At 46.8% G+C, this 20,779-nt stretch overlaps 1 protein-coding gene across 8 annotated transcripts in view; it reads right to left on the minus strand.

Moving 5' to 3' along the window:
* Positions 1-928: 928 nt before the first annotated feature.
* The window catches only part of Npas3 (neuronal PAS domain protein 3), an 801,863-nt gene continuing 782,012 nt past the window's right edge, over positions 929-20,779 (minus strand). For 5 of the 8 annotated variants that reach the window (XM_075947915.1, XM_075947914.1, XM_075947920.1 and 2 more), the window contains 3 exons: positions 9,635-9,782; positions 6,052-6,176; positions 929-5,260 (listed from right to left, as the gene is read on the minus strand). In XM_075947915.1, coding sequence (XP_075804030.1) covers positions 3,915-5,260; positions 6,052-6,176; positions 9,635-9,782 — 1,619 coding nt within the window. In that variant the 3' untranslated portion in view covers positions 929-3,914. The remainder of the gene's footprint in view (positions 5,261-6,051; positions 6,177-9,634; positions 9,783-20,779) is intronic. The other 3 variants (XM_075947916.1, XM_075947913.1, XM_075947919.1) reach the window with 1 other exon arrangement.

Below are 20,779 nucleotides of genomic sequence, written 5' to 3' on the forward strand. Positions count from 1 at the left end.
AGAAAGGAGCTGGTCAAAGTCAGGTATGTGTTTCTTTCTCTTAAGTCCTTCTGAATAAGGGCCCACACGGGGAATGACAGAGAAACCTAGGGTCCTACAATCCTAACTACACTGCCATATCTACACCCCCATTAAAAACAGCTACCGGCAATGTGACAAATGCCACCCAAGACTTAAAACTAGGAAGGTGAGAGTTACTATCGTCTGTAGTTTTTGTGCAAACGTTTGTCTCCTTTGCCAGTTCAATCTACTTGTCTCCTTTTTCTATAGCATGTAGAGTTACCTACCGACCCACCTCATCCTTACCTTTGAGATAACAGCTGGCACTTTAGAAAATCCTTCATATAACCTGCTTTGAAACACAGCAGGCCACATGTTGACTTCACCGTAACACGGCCCAACCGTGACTTCCTCAGCCTGTCCACAAAGTAGGTATCAAGGATAGAGAGAGGGCGGAAGCATGAAACAGTCGGTTATACATTATAGATTATAAGAAATGAAAACACGGAGTGCATTTTCCATGATTAATGCATGAAAACTGTCACCACTTAGTGTGCATTAGCCAAGAAACAAATGCACTCTCCCACGGCGGTTAATGTCGCAGGCCCATTGTTCAGTGTTGATCGCGTGCACAATAGATGCTCACTATGACAATGAGTTGGGGTAGCTGGGAATTCAGGATGGTTGCAAGTTCCGTGTAGTATTTGGATTAGCATCGTAATCTGTGCCTTGTCAGCCTCATTGGGAAACAAGCTACACGTATAATTTTTCTTCAAAACTAACAAAAATATGGATGCATTTTTTTTGAAAGAAAAGCTTTTTCTTTTTTTCTTTAAAGATAAAGAATAATGACCAAGGTACCTGCTTAAACAAATACTACCAGCATTCATTAGTCGGGATGAGTCCATGTAAAAGAAATGATGCCAGATAGTAACAAATCCAAGAGAAGTTTATTATGAGAATGGCACCTGCGGATGAAAAAAATTAAGTTACATAAAGACAACCATGTATGTGACATGTATGAGAATCTACAAAAGTATAAAAAGAACCCTGTTGTAAATGAAGTATGTACATTTCTGATTTGCAGCATTATCAATGGTCAATGAAAAAAATGTTTCAAAATAAGCCAGGCACTCAGGAAGTTAAGTCCGGTTAGCTTCACACAAAACAAATGTAGCATAGCTGTCGCTTTGTAACGTTTTAATTATTTTTATAGAGAGATTGTAGAGTTGGTAACACTGCTAAGGGCTTGACGAACAGAATATCCCTTTTCCCCATTATTCAGCTACGTGGCACCAGTCTCCTCATAAAAGTTTTCATATATTTGTACAAGAAATAGTTAAAAACACAGACACAATCTTCACAGGTAATGGAGTGGTTTTTTTTTTCATTTTGTAATTTTAAACACTATGGATTTCGACAGCAGCTGTGATTATCTGTTAGTTTTAAATCACCAGAAATCATTTTGACACAACACAGAAACATTTATAAAAGAAAAAAACACCCAGCTGTCTAGCTGTTCTTTGTAGCTGATAGGTGCATTCCCTTGATTGTTCGATAGCTAGAGTACGGCTTCCAAAACTAATCTTTAAATTTCTCCATCGGCTTTTCTCATCTTCTAAACTGACTTAAGTCGTCCAAGGAAGCTCAGTGCTAAGATTTGTGGCATTTAACTTCCTTCTGTTATTATTCCACCATGGCTTGGGCCCAACTCACGGAATCAAAAGTTCTACAGGAATCCACTCAGCACGGTGATAATTCAGAGGACAGCTGAGTTACTATATTAGCATTGCACGAATAAACAAATATATATGACAATTCTATATCCCATTAAACCCTCCCATTTTGCTTAAAAAAATGTTGGTTGGCCTTTGAAATCATTTTCTGTCTCACTGGTAATTGCTTTATATACTGCTCCATCAGCCAACTTGAAAGGAAACCAAAGAAAAGCACCCACTGCTTAACTGTAGAGCACAAGGGACTCTGGGAATGTTCACACTGAGGCTGTATGGCATCGGTTTATTTACTATATCTGAGCATGACTCTTCAGTGCTCCGGGTAGCACTCCAGGAGCGTCACACCCAGAATTCCGTTGTGGGAAAAATGGCTCCATTAACCTTGAGCTAGTTAAGAGTCTCTCTTTTTTTTTCTTTTTTTCTTTTTAATCGCTGAGAATGAAATAGATCAGGGGTATCCGAGAAGGGAAGCAGGGGAGAGAAGGGGGAGACCAGCGGGAAAGACAGGGAAAGCAGGGGGAATATACAAGAGCAAAGCAAAGGCAGGGACGCGGCAAAGGAGGGCAGGACGCGCGGACAGCAGAAGCAGTATAGGTGAGAGCACAGGGAAAGGCCACCACGAGAAACCACTAACCCCCAAGAGTCACTGATTCACTAGGACTGCAGGAATGGGACTGCGCCACTCCACTAGAGACAGAGCACAGAGAAGACAGTGGACGAAACGACTACATTAGCTTAGCATATACTGCATATAGGAACACACGCCGAAACTGCAATGGGACCCACAGCCAAGGACACGACACATTGCACACGTTACAGTTCTCACACCTGGTATTAGATGCCTTAACACACAGCTGCCAAAAAGGAAGCGGGAGAAGAATCTATACTGGACAGTCATTTGAAGTGTTTGACACCACACTGATTTCTGGCAACAAAGACAAAATAGGCTATTTTTTTTCTTTCTTTTTTTCTTTTTTTTCATTGAATGTGCAGTTTTCAGTTGCAGTTTTATCTGTCTGAAGCTCATTAACCAATTCTTTAGTTTTAAAAACGTGTTGGCTTCAACTCAGAAATAAGAACCAAAGGGAAATAAATTCCATCAAATTAGCCCCAAGAAATCCCAAACAAAAACCATGTTAAATATTTCTCCTTTTCCTTCTTCCACTCTGAAGTGTTACTGAAGTTGCAAACCAGTCTCCGTTAGACTGAGCAAGGACAGAGAAAAGCTCAACGAAAGGCAATATGTGCTCAGACTGCTCCTCAAGTCAGTCCGAGTTGTCCAAAGCCCCCCTTTAAACAGAGCTTTACTGACCCCTTAAATTGAAAGTGAGGCTATGTTTGTTAGCTGGGAGGTAAAAGTAAGTCCTGCAGCAAATGCTAATGAGGGCTTTGTCTTAACTAACCAAGGAGACTGTAGCAACCGGGGCTCCAGACTAGGACAGGACACAGTTTCTTTTCCAAAACCCAGCCCGGGAGCTGCATTTTGTATGAAGACATTACAGATTAATAAATGATAGCACCATGGTTTTAGAAATTAAGTTAATGTCTCAGTAATTACCACTTAGTCCAACTTTTTTTTAAACATTCTAGTCACAGGCCAGAAATTAAGTTTAAGAACCCAAATTATTTTTATGTGCAAGTAAGAAAATCTTAAAATCTTAATCATAAAAAGAATTAAATTCTGCATAAAATTCTAAAATACTATTCCCCTATTTTCAAAGGAATTAGGGACAGGGAAATCAAAAAACAGCCACCCCATTTCATTTGACTTAGTCAACAGGGCACAATCATTTATGCTTGTCTCTTTCCATCTTGATCATATCAAGATCTTTAGGAAGAAAACCCAACGGTTGTCACTTGAGAAATCTCTTGACCACAAGACTGAGTATTCTATGGCAGAGGCATATACACATAAAGACATCTTAATAAAGATGCAAACGAAAGCCAAACAACCCAACACACATCTTAGAAGACAAAATGGCAGGCAACCGGTCATCTGACCCTCTGAAGGCAAAAAAATAAACATGTCTTTACAAGAAAGAATAAGTCCAGTGAAAGAAAGAGAGGGGTGGAAGGGGGCCGCCGTGTTGCAAGAAGACGCTGACCTGCTCGAATTCAAAGTGCTAGAATGAAAGGTCTAAATAAAAATGCCGACGATGCCTCGGAGTGGGGCCCCGCTCAATCCTCCTTGCGCTCCAGAGTCTGTGCCGCGTGGATGCCGTTGCTGTAGACCGGGAAGGGCAGCGTGGAGAAGAGTCCCTCAGCCGTGGTGAACACATTGCCACCGGGCATCTGTGTGAGGCTGGCTGCGCTCACAGCGCCGCCAAATGGTCCTGACATGTTGAGCCGGTGCACGTGGTGGTAGAGCATCTCCATGGGCGTCTTGGGGTCGAGGCCAAAGCCGGGGCTGTTAACGTCCACGAAGTTAACAGCATGCGCGTTGGGTAGCAGGTTGCCCTGCATGGCCAGGGTCACCTCAGCAGGCGCGTAGCGGATGGTACCTGTGGTGTAGACCCTCTGCGCGGCCGTGCTGGTGGCCGCCAGGGTCCCTGTCACCCGGTGTACGAGAGGAAGCACAACGTTGCCCGCTTGCAACCTCTGCAGGGCCTCCAGGTCCCCAGTGTACAGCAAGGAGTTGGACGCACCAGGGCCACCTCCGCCGGCTCCCGCCCCGCCCCCGGGGTGCTTTTCCCGAGGGGATGCAGAGAGTGGGGGCGACAGCGGGTCGGAGGCCACTGGGGCCGAGCTGCTGAACTGAGTCTTGCGGCCAGCCCCGCCATCGGCGCCCGGTGGGGTGAGGACCGAGTCGGGGATGGCCACGTGCAGTGCTCCCACGCTGCTGCTGCCGCCACTACTGCCACCCTGGCCCTGAGGGGACGGGAAGTGCTCCGAGTTGGGGGGTTTGGTCATGCTGTAAGGGGACTCATTCCTGGAAATCTCCCGGTTGGGCGGGTAGTTCCAGATGCTGCTGTCGTTGTCGAAGTTGATGGGTTCGGCGATCTCTGTCTTGATCTTGAGCACCGAGGCGCTGTGCGGTGATGACAGCAGCCGCGGTGGCTCCACCAGGCCGGCGTCCAGGCCCGGGCTGGACGTGCTGGACAGGCGTCGGCGACTGGCGCTGCCGCCCTTCTGCCTTTTCCGCCGCCGCTTGCGTTTCTGGTGCTTGCTGGATGCCTGTGCGCCCGCCTCGCCCGCGCTGTCCGAGTCCTTGGCGCTGTCCGACGTGAGCGACTCGCAGGGCTGCAGCCGCAGGTCTGCCTCGCTCTCCACGTAGCGTTCCACCTTGATCTGCATGGGGCCCAGCGCGCCGAAGCCATCCTCGGCTGCCTTGGGGTGCTCAAAGTCCGAATGCTCGAAGCTGTCGTCGCTGTCGCGGCTGTCTGGGTTGCTGGAGCTGTGGCCGTCGTCGTTGCAGTTCATGTCGTTGTCACAGGCGCTGCCTGACTTCTTGCGGTCAGGTTCTGGATCTTCGCTGTTCTCGGACTGATTGCCTTTTTCGTCGGACTTGGAGTTCTCGTTGTCCTCTGCGTGAGATCCGCAGGTGGCAGGGGGGCAGGAGTGGGGAGAGAAGACACTGTGTTAGCAGGGCAGCAGATTTTAGCATCAGGCATAGCATGAGCCAAAGCACCCTTCTGCAAAATGAGAAAGCCTGGGATTGAAGTTTAGCGGAAGGGGCGGGCCATAGGCCAGCAATACCCGCCTCTTCCGGTAGGCCATCTACACACAAAGTCCTATACTTGGCGCTAATGCCGCCCCCAGGGGCTGCCCTGTCCATCCAGGTCAGATACTGCCTGTGAACAGATGGTTGTTAGGCACAGGCAAGCGTGGGAACTCCTGTGGACACAGCCAGGGAGTCGGATTAACCCGGAATATGGTTTAGGGTTATGGAAGACAAGACACTGGAGCGCCAGGTGACTGTTAGAGAGGTTTGTGCTTTCCACCGATGAGCATCTATTCATTATTGAAAACCACAGTCTATCTGTGGTCCCCCCTCCCCACCATGCTCATTCCCTATTTGACTTGTCTTTTTATTTGTGTCTGTCTCTTTCTTCAGCTATAAGCTCATGATAGTAAGGGGTTTTGTTAACTACTATATTAATAAGAGGCAGAGACAGGGGAGGGGGTGGCGATGACAAAACATTTTAAGGACCAGGAAAACAAACTCTACCATAAAGTGCGCCCCACATCCCAAGCTGTGACCAGAATACAGCCAATTTGGCCAGCTGCTAGGCCTCTGACCATGGCCCTCTGGCTGCTACCCACCCCTTGTGTTTAGACCGGCAGGCCTTAGCTGTAGATCATGGAGAAGTAATACCTGTTATACCTGAGGTGTCTTTAGAGTCTGATTCAGAGTCGGATGTCTCAGAGGATTCTGAAGTCTTCTCTGGCAAGTGCGGGAGCTGTGCGATGTCCATGGGTGTGTCCTTGTACTCAGGATTGCTGTGGGAAGGAAGACATCCATCAGGAGGGCAGGCATTCGTCATCTCCGGAACTTCCTTGCCCTAAGACTCCTGGAGTTGAGGAAGTTTAGAGGACTAACCAGGAAGTTATTTCTCAGCTCCTCACGAGACTTCTCGCAGAAACTTGGATTGTGCGTGCCAGGGTACAGGTGCGCCCTGCCACAATGATTGAATACCCCAAATGCTGCATGAAAGCCGTTAAAAAGCTTTTAAATAATCAGGTACCACTGGGGGCCAGAGAACCATGCGGCTTGATGCTCCTCCTGGCATAACACCTGGGGGCTGGGCCAATGAGAGGAAATCTCAGCTATTCATTCCCACACCACCTGGTGTGTCCTACCGTCTTCTGTGCTTCTAATGAGTTCATTGCCTCAGTACCCTTGCCTTGGCCCCTTGGTGCAACTTCTCAGCTGTTCCGATGGTTCCAGTGCTATGGCGGGGGTGGGGTGAGGTGGGGGGGTGAGGGGCTTGGGGGGGATGAGGGGGCGGGCTGGTGGCAGGCCCTCAGTGCCTAACGATCTGTCAGATGCACAGGTGCATCTTGGGATGCGAGGCTCCCGAACTGTCAGCACACCCATTACAATCACAGTTTCATCTGCTCATGCGGAGTACACCTGTGGCTTGTTAGCTGGGGCTCTGATTGCGGCGGGAGAGGCCCTAACAGAATGGAGCTAAACCCATGTACACAAGTGTGCTTTATGCTTGTTCTGCTTTTAATCTGGAAATGAGCCTCTCCCGGAAGTGAAATGTTTGGTCAGTTTGAGTTAGCCATCTTCTGGAAAAGCCGATCCCAGGCGGCCACACTTATCATCAGTAGAGGCTTCTGACCATAACCTCAAGGCACGAGGGAAGCATCTTGCCTCCAAATGGGAAGTGCCTCGTCTGTCTTGGGCACGGCTGGCCAAGGCGGTGACGACAGATGATTGTGGGCTCATATGCTTCTGAATCCCCCACATTAAGAAGCCTCTGTTTCCGACCACTCTAAAAACTGCAAACGTCCCTGGGAGGGTTAATTCGCTAAGATGGATTATCAGGCATTTACTCCTTAGTGTGAATTAGCTTTAACAGCACCAGGGTTTTTCTAGATAATCAGATGAGACTAATGGTGGGAAGGCAGACTTGGCACTCTGCAGCCTGAGTGTGGAATTCGAGTCTGTGCTCCCAGGAAATGGGCAGTGCGGAAGGCGAGCCTGGATAGGGCCCGGAAGTGGAGTATTGCTTAGGAAAGAATAATCCCTTTTGGCTAAGAAGGTGGGAAAGAAAAGCCAATTTAGGAGTTTTTCTTGTGCCCAGGAATGATTTTCTTCCTAGATCACCAGCCTCCAGAGTGGCACCTATGGGTGGCTAGCTTGTGAACTGGGTTTGTCTAAGCCCACTGGCATTGGCTCCCTGTAGTCCTGGTGCCATGGGGTCTCCATGATCACTGGTCTCCAGTTCCTGGACAGTTACTTACTAGTGATCTCAGGGTAGGTCTTCAGGTCATCTGTAAAAGACCTACCACGCATGAGACCAAGGCTCTGAAGCCTGCAGGCTGGCCTTTCATGCCCAAGAGGCTTTCTTCCTCTCGTATGAAACTCGGGGAGATAGAACACCAGGCACTTATGGACTGGTCCTCATCGACCCTAGACTAGATTAATGGTGGTGAACCAGTATCTTCTATTCCTTGCTACTTCTGCCACTGCAGGCAGCGTGGGGAGTCATGTGGCTAATGAGGTAGTCTAAAGTAAACAGTAACCAATAAATAAAATAACCAATCTTGCCAAGGAAATAAATAATAACAGGTCAATAAATCCCACAGAATTTGAATACCAAACATATAGATGACCTCAGAGGCCTTCAGTGCACCAACATGGTGGACAGACACTGTCTAGCCTTTGGGAATGTTTACCAGTGTTTAACTCCTCACAGCCACACCACCACATTTGCCTGGCAAAAGAGCATCTGTGCATGGGATCTTGTTCAATTTTCTGTTTCTCACAGGGACTTTCATGGTTTTTTTTTTGTAGTAGAAATAGTGACCGTTTTGTGGGATGAATTAAAAGGACCCCTTGATGTCAGACCCCAGGACCCATGATAGTATCACAAACACAGGGGACAGTCCTAGTGATTATCAAGCTTTGCAGAAAGCCACACTACACACACACACACACCACACACACACATACACCACACACACACACACACACACCACACACACACACATACACACACACATACACACACACCACACACACACACACACCACACACACACACACACATACACACACACACACCACACACACACACACACACACACCACACACACACACCACACACACACACACACACACACACTTTTAGAGAGAATTAAAGAGGTCAAAAAAGGAAAAAGAAAAGTAGATAAATGAAAACTCTTGTAAGTGGGATCCATTAAGGCCCTCTCTCCAGAGCAATAATCATTAGTGTCTGATTGATATGCGGTGGGCAGCAAACACATTCATGCCTCCAGTCAAAGGTCAAAGTGTGGGAAACACCGAAGAGCCCGTGTGCTGATGAGCCAAGCTGGCTAAGACTTCAGCTCCATTTGGCTGTCTCTAAGAAAAATGGCACTCAGGTAGTCTTGGTCGAAATATCAGCCAAAGGGCATCAGCGTCCACCATTAGCTTTCCTGGATGTTTCCCTACTCAAGCACACATGGATCCTGCTTGGTGCCTTTAGGACAAGAGACCAAAGACTAATGATGGTGGTGGGTGGGAGGCACGCCAAACGTGCTAGCTTCGTGACAGGACTGGTAGCGAACTTTCCAGAAGGCTTGTCCTCAAGCTCAAAACCGTCCAGATTGTCGGAATCCCAAAGCAGAATAGACACAGGGAAAGAGAAAAAAAAAGGTACCTTACACCAGTGTCCAGGAAGCAGCTGAATTTGGACTGCCATGGATACAAATTTTAAGAGCATAAAACTTGTCTAAGTGCATAGAGTGGCAAGCAAAAAGAGATTATTATTATTATTACCATAATCATTGTTATTTTGCATTGAGACTGACAGTGTTCTGGCAAAATCGTTAATCTTGCTTACCAAAATTTGAGTGCCCAGAGAGCAAGACCGTATGCAGAAGACTAAGGGGATGGAATTCCCTGCAAGGATCCTCTTGCTTACCTTCCCAGGGGTTGGAGTGCAGAGGCAAAGGCTATGTAGGAGCTAGGGAGATGCTTCCTGTCTAGACTGCAGCTGCAGGCATCTTTTTTGGGTGGGACGTGGACCAGGAAAGAATGCCAGTTTCTCTAGAGCTCCCCAAAGACTGGCAACCCAAGATTTCCTGGGCTTTGATCTTCTCCCATTTCTTTGAATTTTGGGGGAAGAAGAGCAGACTGCCCACATCCCGAGAAAAGATGGCACCTGTGACGTTTCAGCTGTTAACCAGTTTATAACCGAGAGAGAAATGAAACAGGAAAGATACCTAAGAAGATAATTCACCCAGATGATGTTCTTCTCGTTCGCGTTCTTAGCATTGATCGCTATGGTGGCACTTGACTGTATCCAGATGTAGCCTCCATTTTTCTGCATCCAGCGATAGTACTTCGTCACACACTGACCCTTATTCAGCACTGGGGTAGGGTGAAGTGGGGGGCGGGAGAAAACAAAACAGAAGGCATAGTATTAAGATTGTCACAGAACGGTTTTCATCTCTGCCCAATCTCAGACCCAATCCAGGGGAGTCCAGGGTATGCCCGACTTAAGATGCCATTAGCACAAATGAAGTCAGCTTCTCACTGGAGCGGCAGCTGCCCAGCTAGGGTTCCTGGCATTTGTAGTGAGCCTCTATTCCCTTCTGGGCAGCCATGGTGTGAAAGGAGGAATAAAAGGACCACTAATCTTTTTGGCTCAGAGCACACCTAATGTGGTGTGGATATTGTCAGTAGGTTTAGCATCAGATGGTAAGGAAGGCAAATCTGGGTATGATTTATGCATAGCTTCGAGTTGCCCTCTTTGAGATTCTGGATATTTGAATGGTTCTGAAGATGCCTAACCCCCTCTGTCTTTGATCATTCCCCTTCAGCCTGAGCAATATCAACCCGTGTCCTTAGCCATCTGTTCCTTTTGATCTTGTCTTACAGAATTTATAGTCCTTGGATGAACTAAATTTACATTGGTCAGCCGGGGTAAACTGGTGAGACGGGCAGAAGGTTAGAACAAAATAAATCCCCCAGCCAGTCAGAGAGAGACACTGGCTCTTGACTTGAGCCAAACAGAGTGACAATCCCACGCAGCCACTGAAATACGGCGCAAAACGAGGACCAAGTGAAAACGTTCAGTCACGTGAACTGGTTGGTGCCTTTAAATGCCCACTGTAAAAGGCAGATGTTAAAAACGACACTTTAACCAGAATCTTGCCAAGTTGAAACAGCTTTGATTTGTATCTGTGTTCTCCTGAGCTACTAAAAGGAGAAACTGCAGTAAATCATCCCCGAAATAAAGTGCTCCGGATGGGAATGGTTCCAGAGTCTGCAGGTAAGGCTCTGCCCTTAGGACTCCGAGACCGCTGCTCACCGCGCCCCCCCACCCCCAGCGCACCAGCCTGCCAGCCACTAGAGGGCAGTGCGCACTCGTCTACATGACCCACTTTTGGCATGTCCTTGTCTCCGTCTGCTAAAATGAGAAGCCCCAAACTGCTGTAATAAATTTGGCTAAATTAGCTGCTAAATGGTTATCTCAAGTAATATGTATTTGCATTAATCATCTTGCTCTAAACCAGAACAAGCCAGAGTCCTAAAGACGTAGTAAATTCATATTGTCCATTTAATTACGGCTAATAAGTGCTTCATATACAATAGTTTCATGAAGTACATTTTGATTTTTTTGGGGGGGGATGTGGATGGGGAAAGGGAATCACTTTGGAAAAGAACAAGGCTTCGGGCTGTTGAAACTCTTCCTGCCTCTGGAAGTGGCCACAAATCAAACCTCCACGGACAGTGTCTATAAGCAGACATACTCTTCCCTTTTCCCTCCCCCCCCACCACAATATGCTAAACGGACGGCTGTAAAACTTAATAATTATGTCTTCGCTGTTGCTTGAAAAAGCCTTGATGAATGCCTCACACGGTGGCAAGTTTTGTTCTAAAGCTGCCACACCGTGCAGGGCTCTGGAGGGCCGGGGACTGTCACCTTCCCTTGGCGGCGAGCCTCTACAGGTAGCATTGTGTGCTCCTTTTGTTGGGGCCTGTAAGTTCTGCTCTTCTGCATGCATGGCTTCCCAGGCTCGCGGAGGCAGAGAGCAGTGAGGTGCCGGCCGTACCACACGGCTCTCCTCCCCTGTCAAGCCACTGTCGCATACAGCACGGTCTGCCTTTATTCAGATCCTCTCAGCCTGGTTAACTACTAATTGAGGACAGAGGCTTATGCGATTCTTCACAGAGGAAACCACCACACTCCAATCTGGTTGGTGATATAATTCTATGTGCTTTGTAACCAGAATAAAGAAGACTTCCTCACGGTTTTAGTAATTTTGAACAAAGACCAAAAGACTAAGAAATCTTTTTGAAGAATCACATGAAAAAAAAATTGTTGAATCAGCAGGTTAGGCTGGCACGGCCTGGTGTGTGTGGGGGGAGGGGGGCTCTGGGCCAGACTGGAGCAGAACAGGCAACAAACAAACAGAAAACCCCAAATCCAGAGAGGACTGAAAGGGGTGAGTGAAGAAAGAAATTGGAAGATCAAGTTAAAATGTAAAGGGTGACAGAAAGACCTCTGCCTTTTCCTTAAAACGCCCGCCTCCCAGTCAGTTATCAGATAAGGGCCTAAGAAGGTTTGCTGAGGCAAAGAGCGCATGCGAGGCCATCTTTTTAAGATGGGGTATGATGGCTTGGTCTGCTGAAGGGCATTTGGTAAGATGATAAATACAAATGTATTAGGATTCATGAGTACATTAAAGCAGGCTTGGGATGCTCAGCCGAGACAGAAACCCTGAATGAAAACGAGGCAGAGAGGTGAGTTTTGATGCGGAGGAGGCCTGGCAGGGACCGGGAAGCAAGGGTTTCCTCCTCTTGGAGCCAGGGAGTGCTGCGACTACCCTTGGGCCACTGTGGTGAATACCGAGGAGTGGGTTGCAGAGGCGCTGGGGCACAGCTGAAGACAGGCATTCTCTGGGTCCCAACTCTGCCCTGGGCTAGTCTTTAACAAACAGAATCTTTCAAGGGCCAGCATCTTCACATGGTCTTCAATCATTACTTGTAGATTGGTGTTTTCATGTGTTGTTGGAATTCAGAGAAGACAGAGAGAATGAAGGTTGACCAAAGTGCTGCCCAAGTTGCTTTTGTTTTAGAGTTCACATCAAAGGCGCCGCCGCGATGTCTTCTTTGTCTGAATCAGGAATACTTTTTGTTCACATCTTCTCACAGCATATAAATTTATAACTTTGGGATGAAGCTTATTTCTTGGGAAAAAAAAACCCATACTAGCAAATCAGTTGGATCATTCCAGCTGTGCTAGAGGCAGGATCTGACAGCTTTTCCTGAGCTCATGTGGTCCTAATCAGCTCAAGAAGAAAAGCCACGTTGGTACCAGTTTGAAAGAGATTTTTAGCGTGTAATAAATTAGAGAACTTGAAAAATACAAGAAAAAAACCCCTCTCTTGATTCTCTGCTATCTAGTAGCTGCTGCTGTTATTTTTGAGCGGTAGGTTTCAACAGTAGGGGGAAATGAAGGGATATGTAGGTTAGTTCTCTTCACAAAGGAGAAACCCAGAAATAAGTACAATATAACTTGGCTGATATGACAATCCTTAAAAGCAGTTAACTAGCTAGGCAGTGGTGGCACACACCTTTAATCCCAGCTCTTGGGAGGCAGACAGGTGGATCTCTGTGAGTTCGAGGTCAGCCTGGTCTACAGAGCAAGTTTCAGGACAGACAGAGAGGCCTATACAGAGAAACCCTGTCTCAAAAGCAAGACAAAGACTTCTCATCAAGCCAGTGAGCCCCAGGGTATGTTCACAGCACATGCTGAAACAAGAAACAAGCAGAGGGAAAGGAAAAACACGTGGATTAAGGTTTTTTTTTTATCACATCTTTGAGATACAGGCTGAGTACTGCTGACACACGACCCGGCGTCATCCCTGTGCCTTGCTCTAAAGTTTACGTTTTGCCATCAAGATTCTTGGGTTGAATTGACGATCACATCAAAACATCTTTAGAGTTATGTCTTTTAAGGGTATATGGTGAAGTATTAGTTTTTGTTTTAAAATCTCAGAGAATTTCAATGGCCTTTTCTTAGATTTTTTTCTGCTCTCTCTTTCTTCCCTTTCTTTCTTTCTTTCTTTCTTTCTTTCTTTCTTTCTTTCTTTCTTTCTTTCTTTCTTCCTTTCAACATAGTGTCTATGAAGATACGGGGAGGAGAAATAGGTTTGCCTAGGTTTTCTCAGAATGGTCCAGGCACTTTTTTTCTTTATTACTCCTGGTCTATGCTGGCTCCAGTGGCCTCTGTTCTATGGGAACGTTGCCCGCCTCCCCACCTTCCTTCCACACTGAAGGCTCCTTAGGGTTAGAAACTGTGTCTTGAGACAGCTGAGCCTGCACTTGGGTGAAGAACCCAGTGGGAACAGTCTGGGCCCTCCTGGTTGAGGCCTGCCCACCTAGCAATTAAGGAACCACACTGAAGGTTTGTTTGACTTTTTGTCAAAAACGCTACCCTATGCCTAACTGGAAAACAGGTGGCAAACGTACTCTAAAGCAAACTCTGAAGTGCTTGCATTTTTAAACATGTGACCTTTGATAACAAATACCTCGATGGGATGATATTTATTGAATGTCTTTTTAAAATGACACTTGATCTCTTGACTCAGGACCACAGAAAAGTTATGTTTGTCAATAATAGCTGTTTTCCTCCAAACAAACGTTGTTGGTGTGGGGTACATCTGTGTCCCAGCACACGGTTCCCAACAGAAGGATTTAAATTTTTCTTCGGGAAAACTTTGTCCCAGACATGGACAATGACATGATGCCAGTGTCTGCGGCAGGGATACGATTATTCTATCAGTAAATTCAAAGAAATCAGTGCAAATGTGCCTCCAGAAATATGAATAGGAGAGGGAGAGAGCGAGAGCGCTGGAGTCCAAACAGCGAGGTAGAAGGGAGCGGTGGTGGGGTCTGATGGAGCCCTCGTTTAGCACAGCGCCTCACAAGAGGACACTTAGCAGTTTGCATATGCATTCCAAAGCTCCAATACTTGGTGCTTTCAGGTAAGTATAGAATAACTAGGAAACTCTGAGCTCATCTGAGAGACCGCACTTCACATTCACACAGCTGAACAAAGAGCTTCATTGTCTTCCAGGCAACAGGGGGATGCCTGCGACTGCAGGACCTTACCCCCTCACTGAGCTACCCTCCTCAATAGCTGTGCAGCAGAGAGACAGGCGCCCTTTGCACGGAACTCAAGGATGATTTCAGAGAGAGAGAGAGAGAGAGAGAGAGAGAGAGAGAGAGAGAGAGAGAGAATATGTGTTTAAGTAAGAGGGCATGTGCTAACATCATGCTTTCTACTTAATACCACAGTTGGGTGCTTAGCTGCGGCCACTGGTTTTCTCTCTACATTCACAAAACTGGCAGACGAAACATGAAAAAGAATACTGACTCTTTAATCTCTGCTTCTTCACCCAAGGCCCAAGGCAGGCTGACAGGGAACTTCATTCTGGAAACAGACTTTTTGAAAAAAAAAAAAAAATCTGGATGACTTTTTCCTCTGCTTTTGAGAACTGTAAGCTACTGGAGAATGAACCCGACGCAGGCTTTAAAACAAGAACAAATTTCTTTATCTAAAAAGTGAAAGTCCTTGATGCTTACAGGAAGGTCATTGTTAAAATCCACGGGAGTCACAGCACTGTAGCTGGTGACTGTGTTAAGAGTTTTATTTACTTGCGATGGAGACAGTTTTTTTTTTATTAGAATTCCTCGGAGCACCACCTCTGAGGCTTTGATGCAGACACACTTTTCCTATGGATTTTGCAATTAGTGAACTAGCTATGTCTTCGATGGCAAGCATCCACAAATTGGTTTTTTTTTCTTTTTTTGTTCCTCCCCTCTTTTCCTTTTGTAAATCTGTGTGCTGAGCAATATTTGGTAACGCTGACTGGGGTTTGATATTCGATGGGAGTGCCAAGCTTAGAGACAAGGACCTGTGGCTGTCCTATGAAATGACTGCATTTATGGATCCCCTCTAACACACGAACGGCAGACCCTGCCTGAGCCGCTAGCTGTGGTTTAAACCCCAGAAGAGGTGTTGTCCTCTTGCCCTGCCAATTGATAGATCTTTATTAACTGCTAATATTGAATCATGCAGAAAACTTTGCATCAATTTAGGACAGGTCAATTTGTGCAGTTTAAAAAGTAAGTTTCCCATCCTCTTCAATGATGATGAATTGGAGGCCAAGGTTTTTAAACACTGTTGACATCAATGTGGTGTTCTCAGACAGAGCGAGTCAAAGGAATGGTGGTAGGAGCGACTGCTGAGATCTTAGAGTTTATTCTGAAATTTTTATGTGTGCAGGAGTTCTACCTGCGTGTATGTGTGTGCACCACACGTATGTCTGGTGTCCACGGATCACCTGGGATTGGAGTTGCAGACAGCTGATTATGATCCATCAGGTGGGTGCTGGGAATTGAACTCTGCCCCCCTGGAAAAGCAGCAAGTGTTATTAACCACTGCACCAACTCTCAGAGTTTTCTCAAGCTGTTTTTGGTCCAACCAGGGAGTTTCAGTGCTACTCATTCCTGCCCCTTTCAACCTACAACAGTGAAGGATGGCTTTGTATTCCGGCCTCCATACCTTTCGTTTTGAATAGATTCGCTGTCTAAGGAGAAGCAGCGACCTCTTCAGCATGGCATCAAGAAAGGATTCTGGCTATGAATGAGGGAAATGGTAGATCTCTCCAGGCACCCAGGAAGGCTATTTTTGGGGGACTGCTTTACTGTGTGTTAGGTGGTAGGAGATTATGGTGAACAAAGTCTGTCCACGGGCCTGCCCACTGATGGGCAGTGCTGTCTGTCAATTAGTGCTCGTTAATCCCCGCCCCTAACACTGGGCAACTGACCTCATGGAGGAGTCACCAGTGTGAAGATGGTTGAAAAGTTTTCTCCAGCTGTCTCTAAGGGAGCGAGGCATCTCGCTTTCTCCATCAGGGTATCATGGTGATAACTACATGGGAAATGGCATGGCACGTCTGCTAAAGTGACATAGGCTGGGCCAGGTCCCCCCTTAGAAGTATTAGAGGCTTAGAGACTCAAGGTAAAAAGGGGCAGAGGGGACGACAAGGACCAATCTAACCTCAGTGGACCCTGCATTTTTGGACGCAGTCTTTTTGTTGAATTGGAGCCGTCTTTATAAAGAAGCTTAGGGCTGTGGGGCACAGATGTTCCGCATTGCAAATCAGCCATATTTCATTTATCTGATACTTTCTCATGAAAACGTTCCCCCACACCGCGGTCATCGCTAGTTGTCCACTGAACGGACCCTGCCCCTCCCTTCTGGATAGCAGCACTTTGTTTTATGTCTTTCTGGCCTACTCCAAAGTACTGGGGGGAGGGGATAATAAGCCATTAACCACAAATAGGACGAGAAGCCTGTCTAGACCACAAATAGTGATTCCATCCTTGGCCAGTGTGTGGCTTAGGTGGGGCATGATGGTAGGAGGACAAGGAGACACAGGTGTGCTTCTCTCACCGGGTGGGAGGCTCTGCGAACGCCTGGCTGCTCAAAATGAACACACCAGTGATGAACCATTTCCTGAAGAACTGCCTGATGGGAGTGGGAGCTACTTACGTGATTCATGAGGACATAATTCAGATGGTTACAAAGGAAGTTTGTCATTTCGCTTATGTTTCTATCACACGCAACGAGGTATGTTGTAGTTGGCAATGCCCCTCCTCAAAACTCCATGAAGCCAGACAGAATGTGGGCACTGACGGGGAGGGGTTAGTTAACCCCACAATTGTAGACAAACTGCTGGATGCCAGCCACACACACGGATTAAATTCCATGTTGTTCAGCTGGACCTAAACACATTTTAAAGGACCTTTCCCAATAAGCAGGCTATCGTTTTAAGGAAAATAGAAAGATTACTCATACAAGATCAAGAATAGGTCATAGGATAAAAAAGTGATGGGGTTGACTTAGGTGGAATGGATGATTTATTGATTTTTTTTTTCTGAATCATGTCTTATAGGAGTAATGGGTTATTTTTGTTGTTGTTGAATTAAAAAAAAACACAACAGAAGCGGCTATTTGAGCAATAATAAAGGCCAGGAATCCACTGGAGAATTGAATTGATCAGTCAAATCAAAGTTGTAGTTCACTTCCAGGGAAAGAGATTTTGTATCCCACGCCTCCCTATAGTTGTCTCCTCCTGAAATGTCCTTGGTACCCCTGTTTCTCCTGCCATTGTGGCTTCCACCATCATCTTTCTAGGTCTAGGGGATGTGTGCCCTGTGTGCCTCCCCTGGGGCTGCTTCTCCATCTTCCTTTGGATGCCCCCACCGCTGCCATCTCTATATTTTCTTCATGCATTTAGTAGTCTTTTTGTTACTTATTCAGAGTTAGCCATCGCATGCTGTCTTCCCCACTTTGAACCCCTTATGTTGAACCCTCCTAGTAATACCACAAGGTGGTGTATTGGTAAGGAGTCAGGAACGCTACACAAAGGGGAGCAGGGAAAATGCCCCAACGGAATTAAGTATTCATAGGAAAGTACCCTGGGAGAAACACCCAAGATTTCCTTTTCCTTCCCAAGCTGGGTATCATTACGTTTAACACAGTGCAAGCACTTTGCCTGTGTGCTTGTATGTGCGCTGCAAGCATGAGATGCCTGCCGAGGTCAGAAGAGGGCATTAGAGACCTGGAAACTAGAGTTACGGATGGTTGTGAGCCACCATGTGGGTGCTGGGAACCAAACCCAGGTCCCCCGCAAGAGTAGCAAGGGCTTTTAGCCACGGAGTCGTCTCTCCAGTCCCAGCTCATATCATTTTTTAAAAGTCAAGTTCACCAAATAACTATGGAGTCATTTCATTAGAACACGGACTGGGTACTGCCAGGATCACTCGGCTATCACCAGCAAAATCAGTCCAGAGCTAGAGAAAAGGGAACCTCAGGCGCGCAGCTGGTTTGGATTTACCAATCACTGACCGCTGATTGACACCAGCGTGGTCAGTTCGATCCGCAGTGTGAGGGGAGTCGGCAAGCGATCGGATACAACAAACCCTGGATTCTGATGCAGTAAGTCTGGCATGGGCCTGAAGTCTTGTATGTCTACAAGCTCCTCACGCATGTCCACCCTGCTCCTGGCAGGGGTGACAAGTGGACAGCCGCTAGGCAGCTTGGCAGGCCGACTTGCTGCTCCTGTTCCCTGTGTTTGGCCTGACATGGGCTTGCGAAGGATGGCTCCCAAAAGTAAGATTCAAAATACTAAGTTGTTCCTGCCTAGAAATCTGGATTTCTCCTGCTGCCGTGACAAGTCTCTGCAGCTAACAGACAGGCTGCGGTGGAGGCTGGCATGGCTCCGGGAAGAAGGGCAGCCCCTGCAGCAGCTATTCAATGGGTTTCCTTCCATGGGAATTTTCATATGTGTAAGAGAGAAGAGGAAAAGATTCTTCTGCTTTGGGAAAAAATCCAGGCAAAGGCCAGGTTGTAGCAAAATCCCTAAAGATGCCAGCCCAGGAGAAGCGCTGAGGTGAGAAAACTGCAGAAAGCCCCTGGTGCTGTCTGTATGTGGCTTACCCATCAAACTAACCTTCCTTCCTTCCTTCCTTCCTTCCTTCCTTCCTTCCTTCCTTCCTTCCTTCCTTCCTTCCTTCCTTCCCTGACTTGCAGCTTCCTTGCGTGTGAGCCATGGCTGCATATCCAAATCAACAATTAAATCCCCCCTTTGTTTGTGTGGCAGATGACAAATGCATGGAGGACATCTTGTGTTGCCTAGGCAAGCAGGGCACTTACTTTGATTGATGCTCAGTTGTAGAAAAAAATGAGCTGGGAAGGAATTACAATGGAGGGCCTGCAGACTGGAAGGGGATATACTAATTAGTCCTGCATTAAGCAGTCTGCTTGCATTTGGCGATGGGATGCCTTCAGGAGGGGAGTGGAGGGGTTATTGATGCAGAGCAGCATGGAATGCATTATGCCAGGTAGCTGTATGTTCATTTTGCTAAAAAATGTATCAAGAAGCAAACACTTTGGCTACCGTGTATTTTTTTTTTTTAAACACTCACCCTCAAGTATATTGGGTCAGCCAAGCTTTTTGTCTCTCCACTTGGTCCTGTAGGCCAAGGGGAAGCCCTTTTGTTTCTCTGAAAAGACTTCCAGAGTTTCTTTTTCATCCTCTGTAAGGTACTAGGGGAGGCGAAGCTGCTACCTTATCTACAGTTCATGTTTCTCTTCTCTGAATCCTACTGCAGAGTCTTGAGTCTTGTTGGTGTGGAACAACAACGTCACAGGTGGAGAAAGACACGCCTCCTTTCTGAGGCTGTAGAGGGTTGTTGATTCGACCCAGGACAAAGCCAATGGGGGGTAAATTGAGACAAACAGCCCAGACTGTAGGCAAAGGCCTTATTACATAGGAATAAAAACCACACAAATCCCATGCCTGCGTTGGGCTTAGAAGTCTCTGTTTTGGGTCGCAGGCAGAAGGAGTGTTTTGTGCTAAAACATCTCATGATTCAAGGGTGACCCAGATGCTCTAGGTGGCTGGAACTTGTGATCTAGGGGGCACAAATGGTCATCTCCAGGTCACTGTCTCCTGAGCAATGGGAGACTAGAGGGCAGCGCAGAGAGAAAGGTCCCCAAATAATCACTGCCACGTGCAGTTTAAAATTCAAACCTTGAAATGCTGATTTAGTCCATTTGACCTGAAGAACCAATGAAACTGGGCTTAATGAAGAGAAGGCACAGAGGTCTTTTGTCACGGTGGGAAATAAACAGACTTGGGACTCCCTTGACTTCAGAGCCGCGGTCACTAGGTAAACTAAACGTCAACTCCTGGTAATCCTGGCTCCTCAGCCTCTTGGCAGTGATTACAGATAGGAGCCATCAGACCCCGCGAACACTGTGCCTCTGTTTGTGGAGATCTTTCTAGGGCACACCAGGCACCTTGAACTTGCCCAGTTGGAAGCAGGTGGCCCCGTATTCTAGGCTCCTTTTCCGAGTCATCTTATCCTGGTGCAGCCGAGATTTCTCTTCACTGTTCTGAATCTAGTGACAAGTTCATTCATGGATTTATAGATACCGATGCTGAGGAAAGATGCCAACGATAAAGATAGGATTTCTAGTCCTCAAAGACAGCTGAGCCCCCTTTTCCTTAAGCTTCAGTTATGACTCAGAGTATAAGACAGATATCAGAATATCTGAAGTATGATCACATGTCGAAACCCGCCTTCCACAGACAGACCAGGAACTGTGCCAATAGCTCTAGGAGGAAAAGCTAAATAGTTAATGTGGTTTATTTTTTAACCATCTCTTTGTTTTAGAATTCTATCTTATTCTTGAACTGATTCTATGTCACTGTGACCTTCTCCTGCCAGGAAGGCACAGTTGAGGCCTCCTTCAGTAATAGCCTAGGGCTTTGGACAAG

This window comes from Microtus pennsylvanicus, chromosome 14 (assembly GCF_037038515.1).
Source record: "Microtus pennsylvanicus isolate mMicPen1 chromosome 14, mMicPen1.hap1, whole genome shotgun sequence".
NCBI lineage: Eukaryota > Metazoa > Chordata > Mammalia > Rodentia > Cricetidae > Microtus > Microtus pennsylvanicus.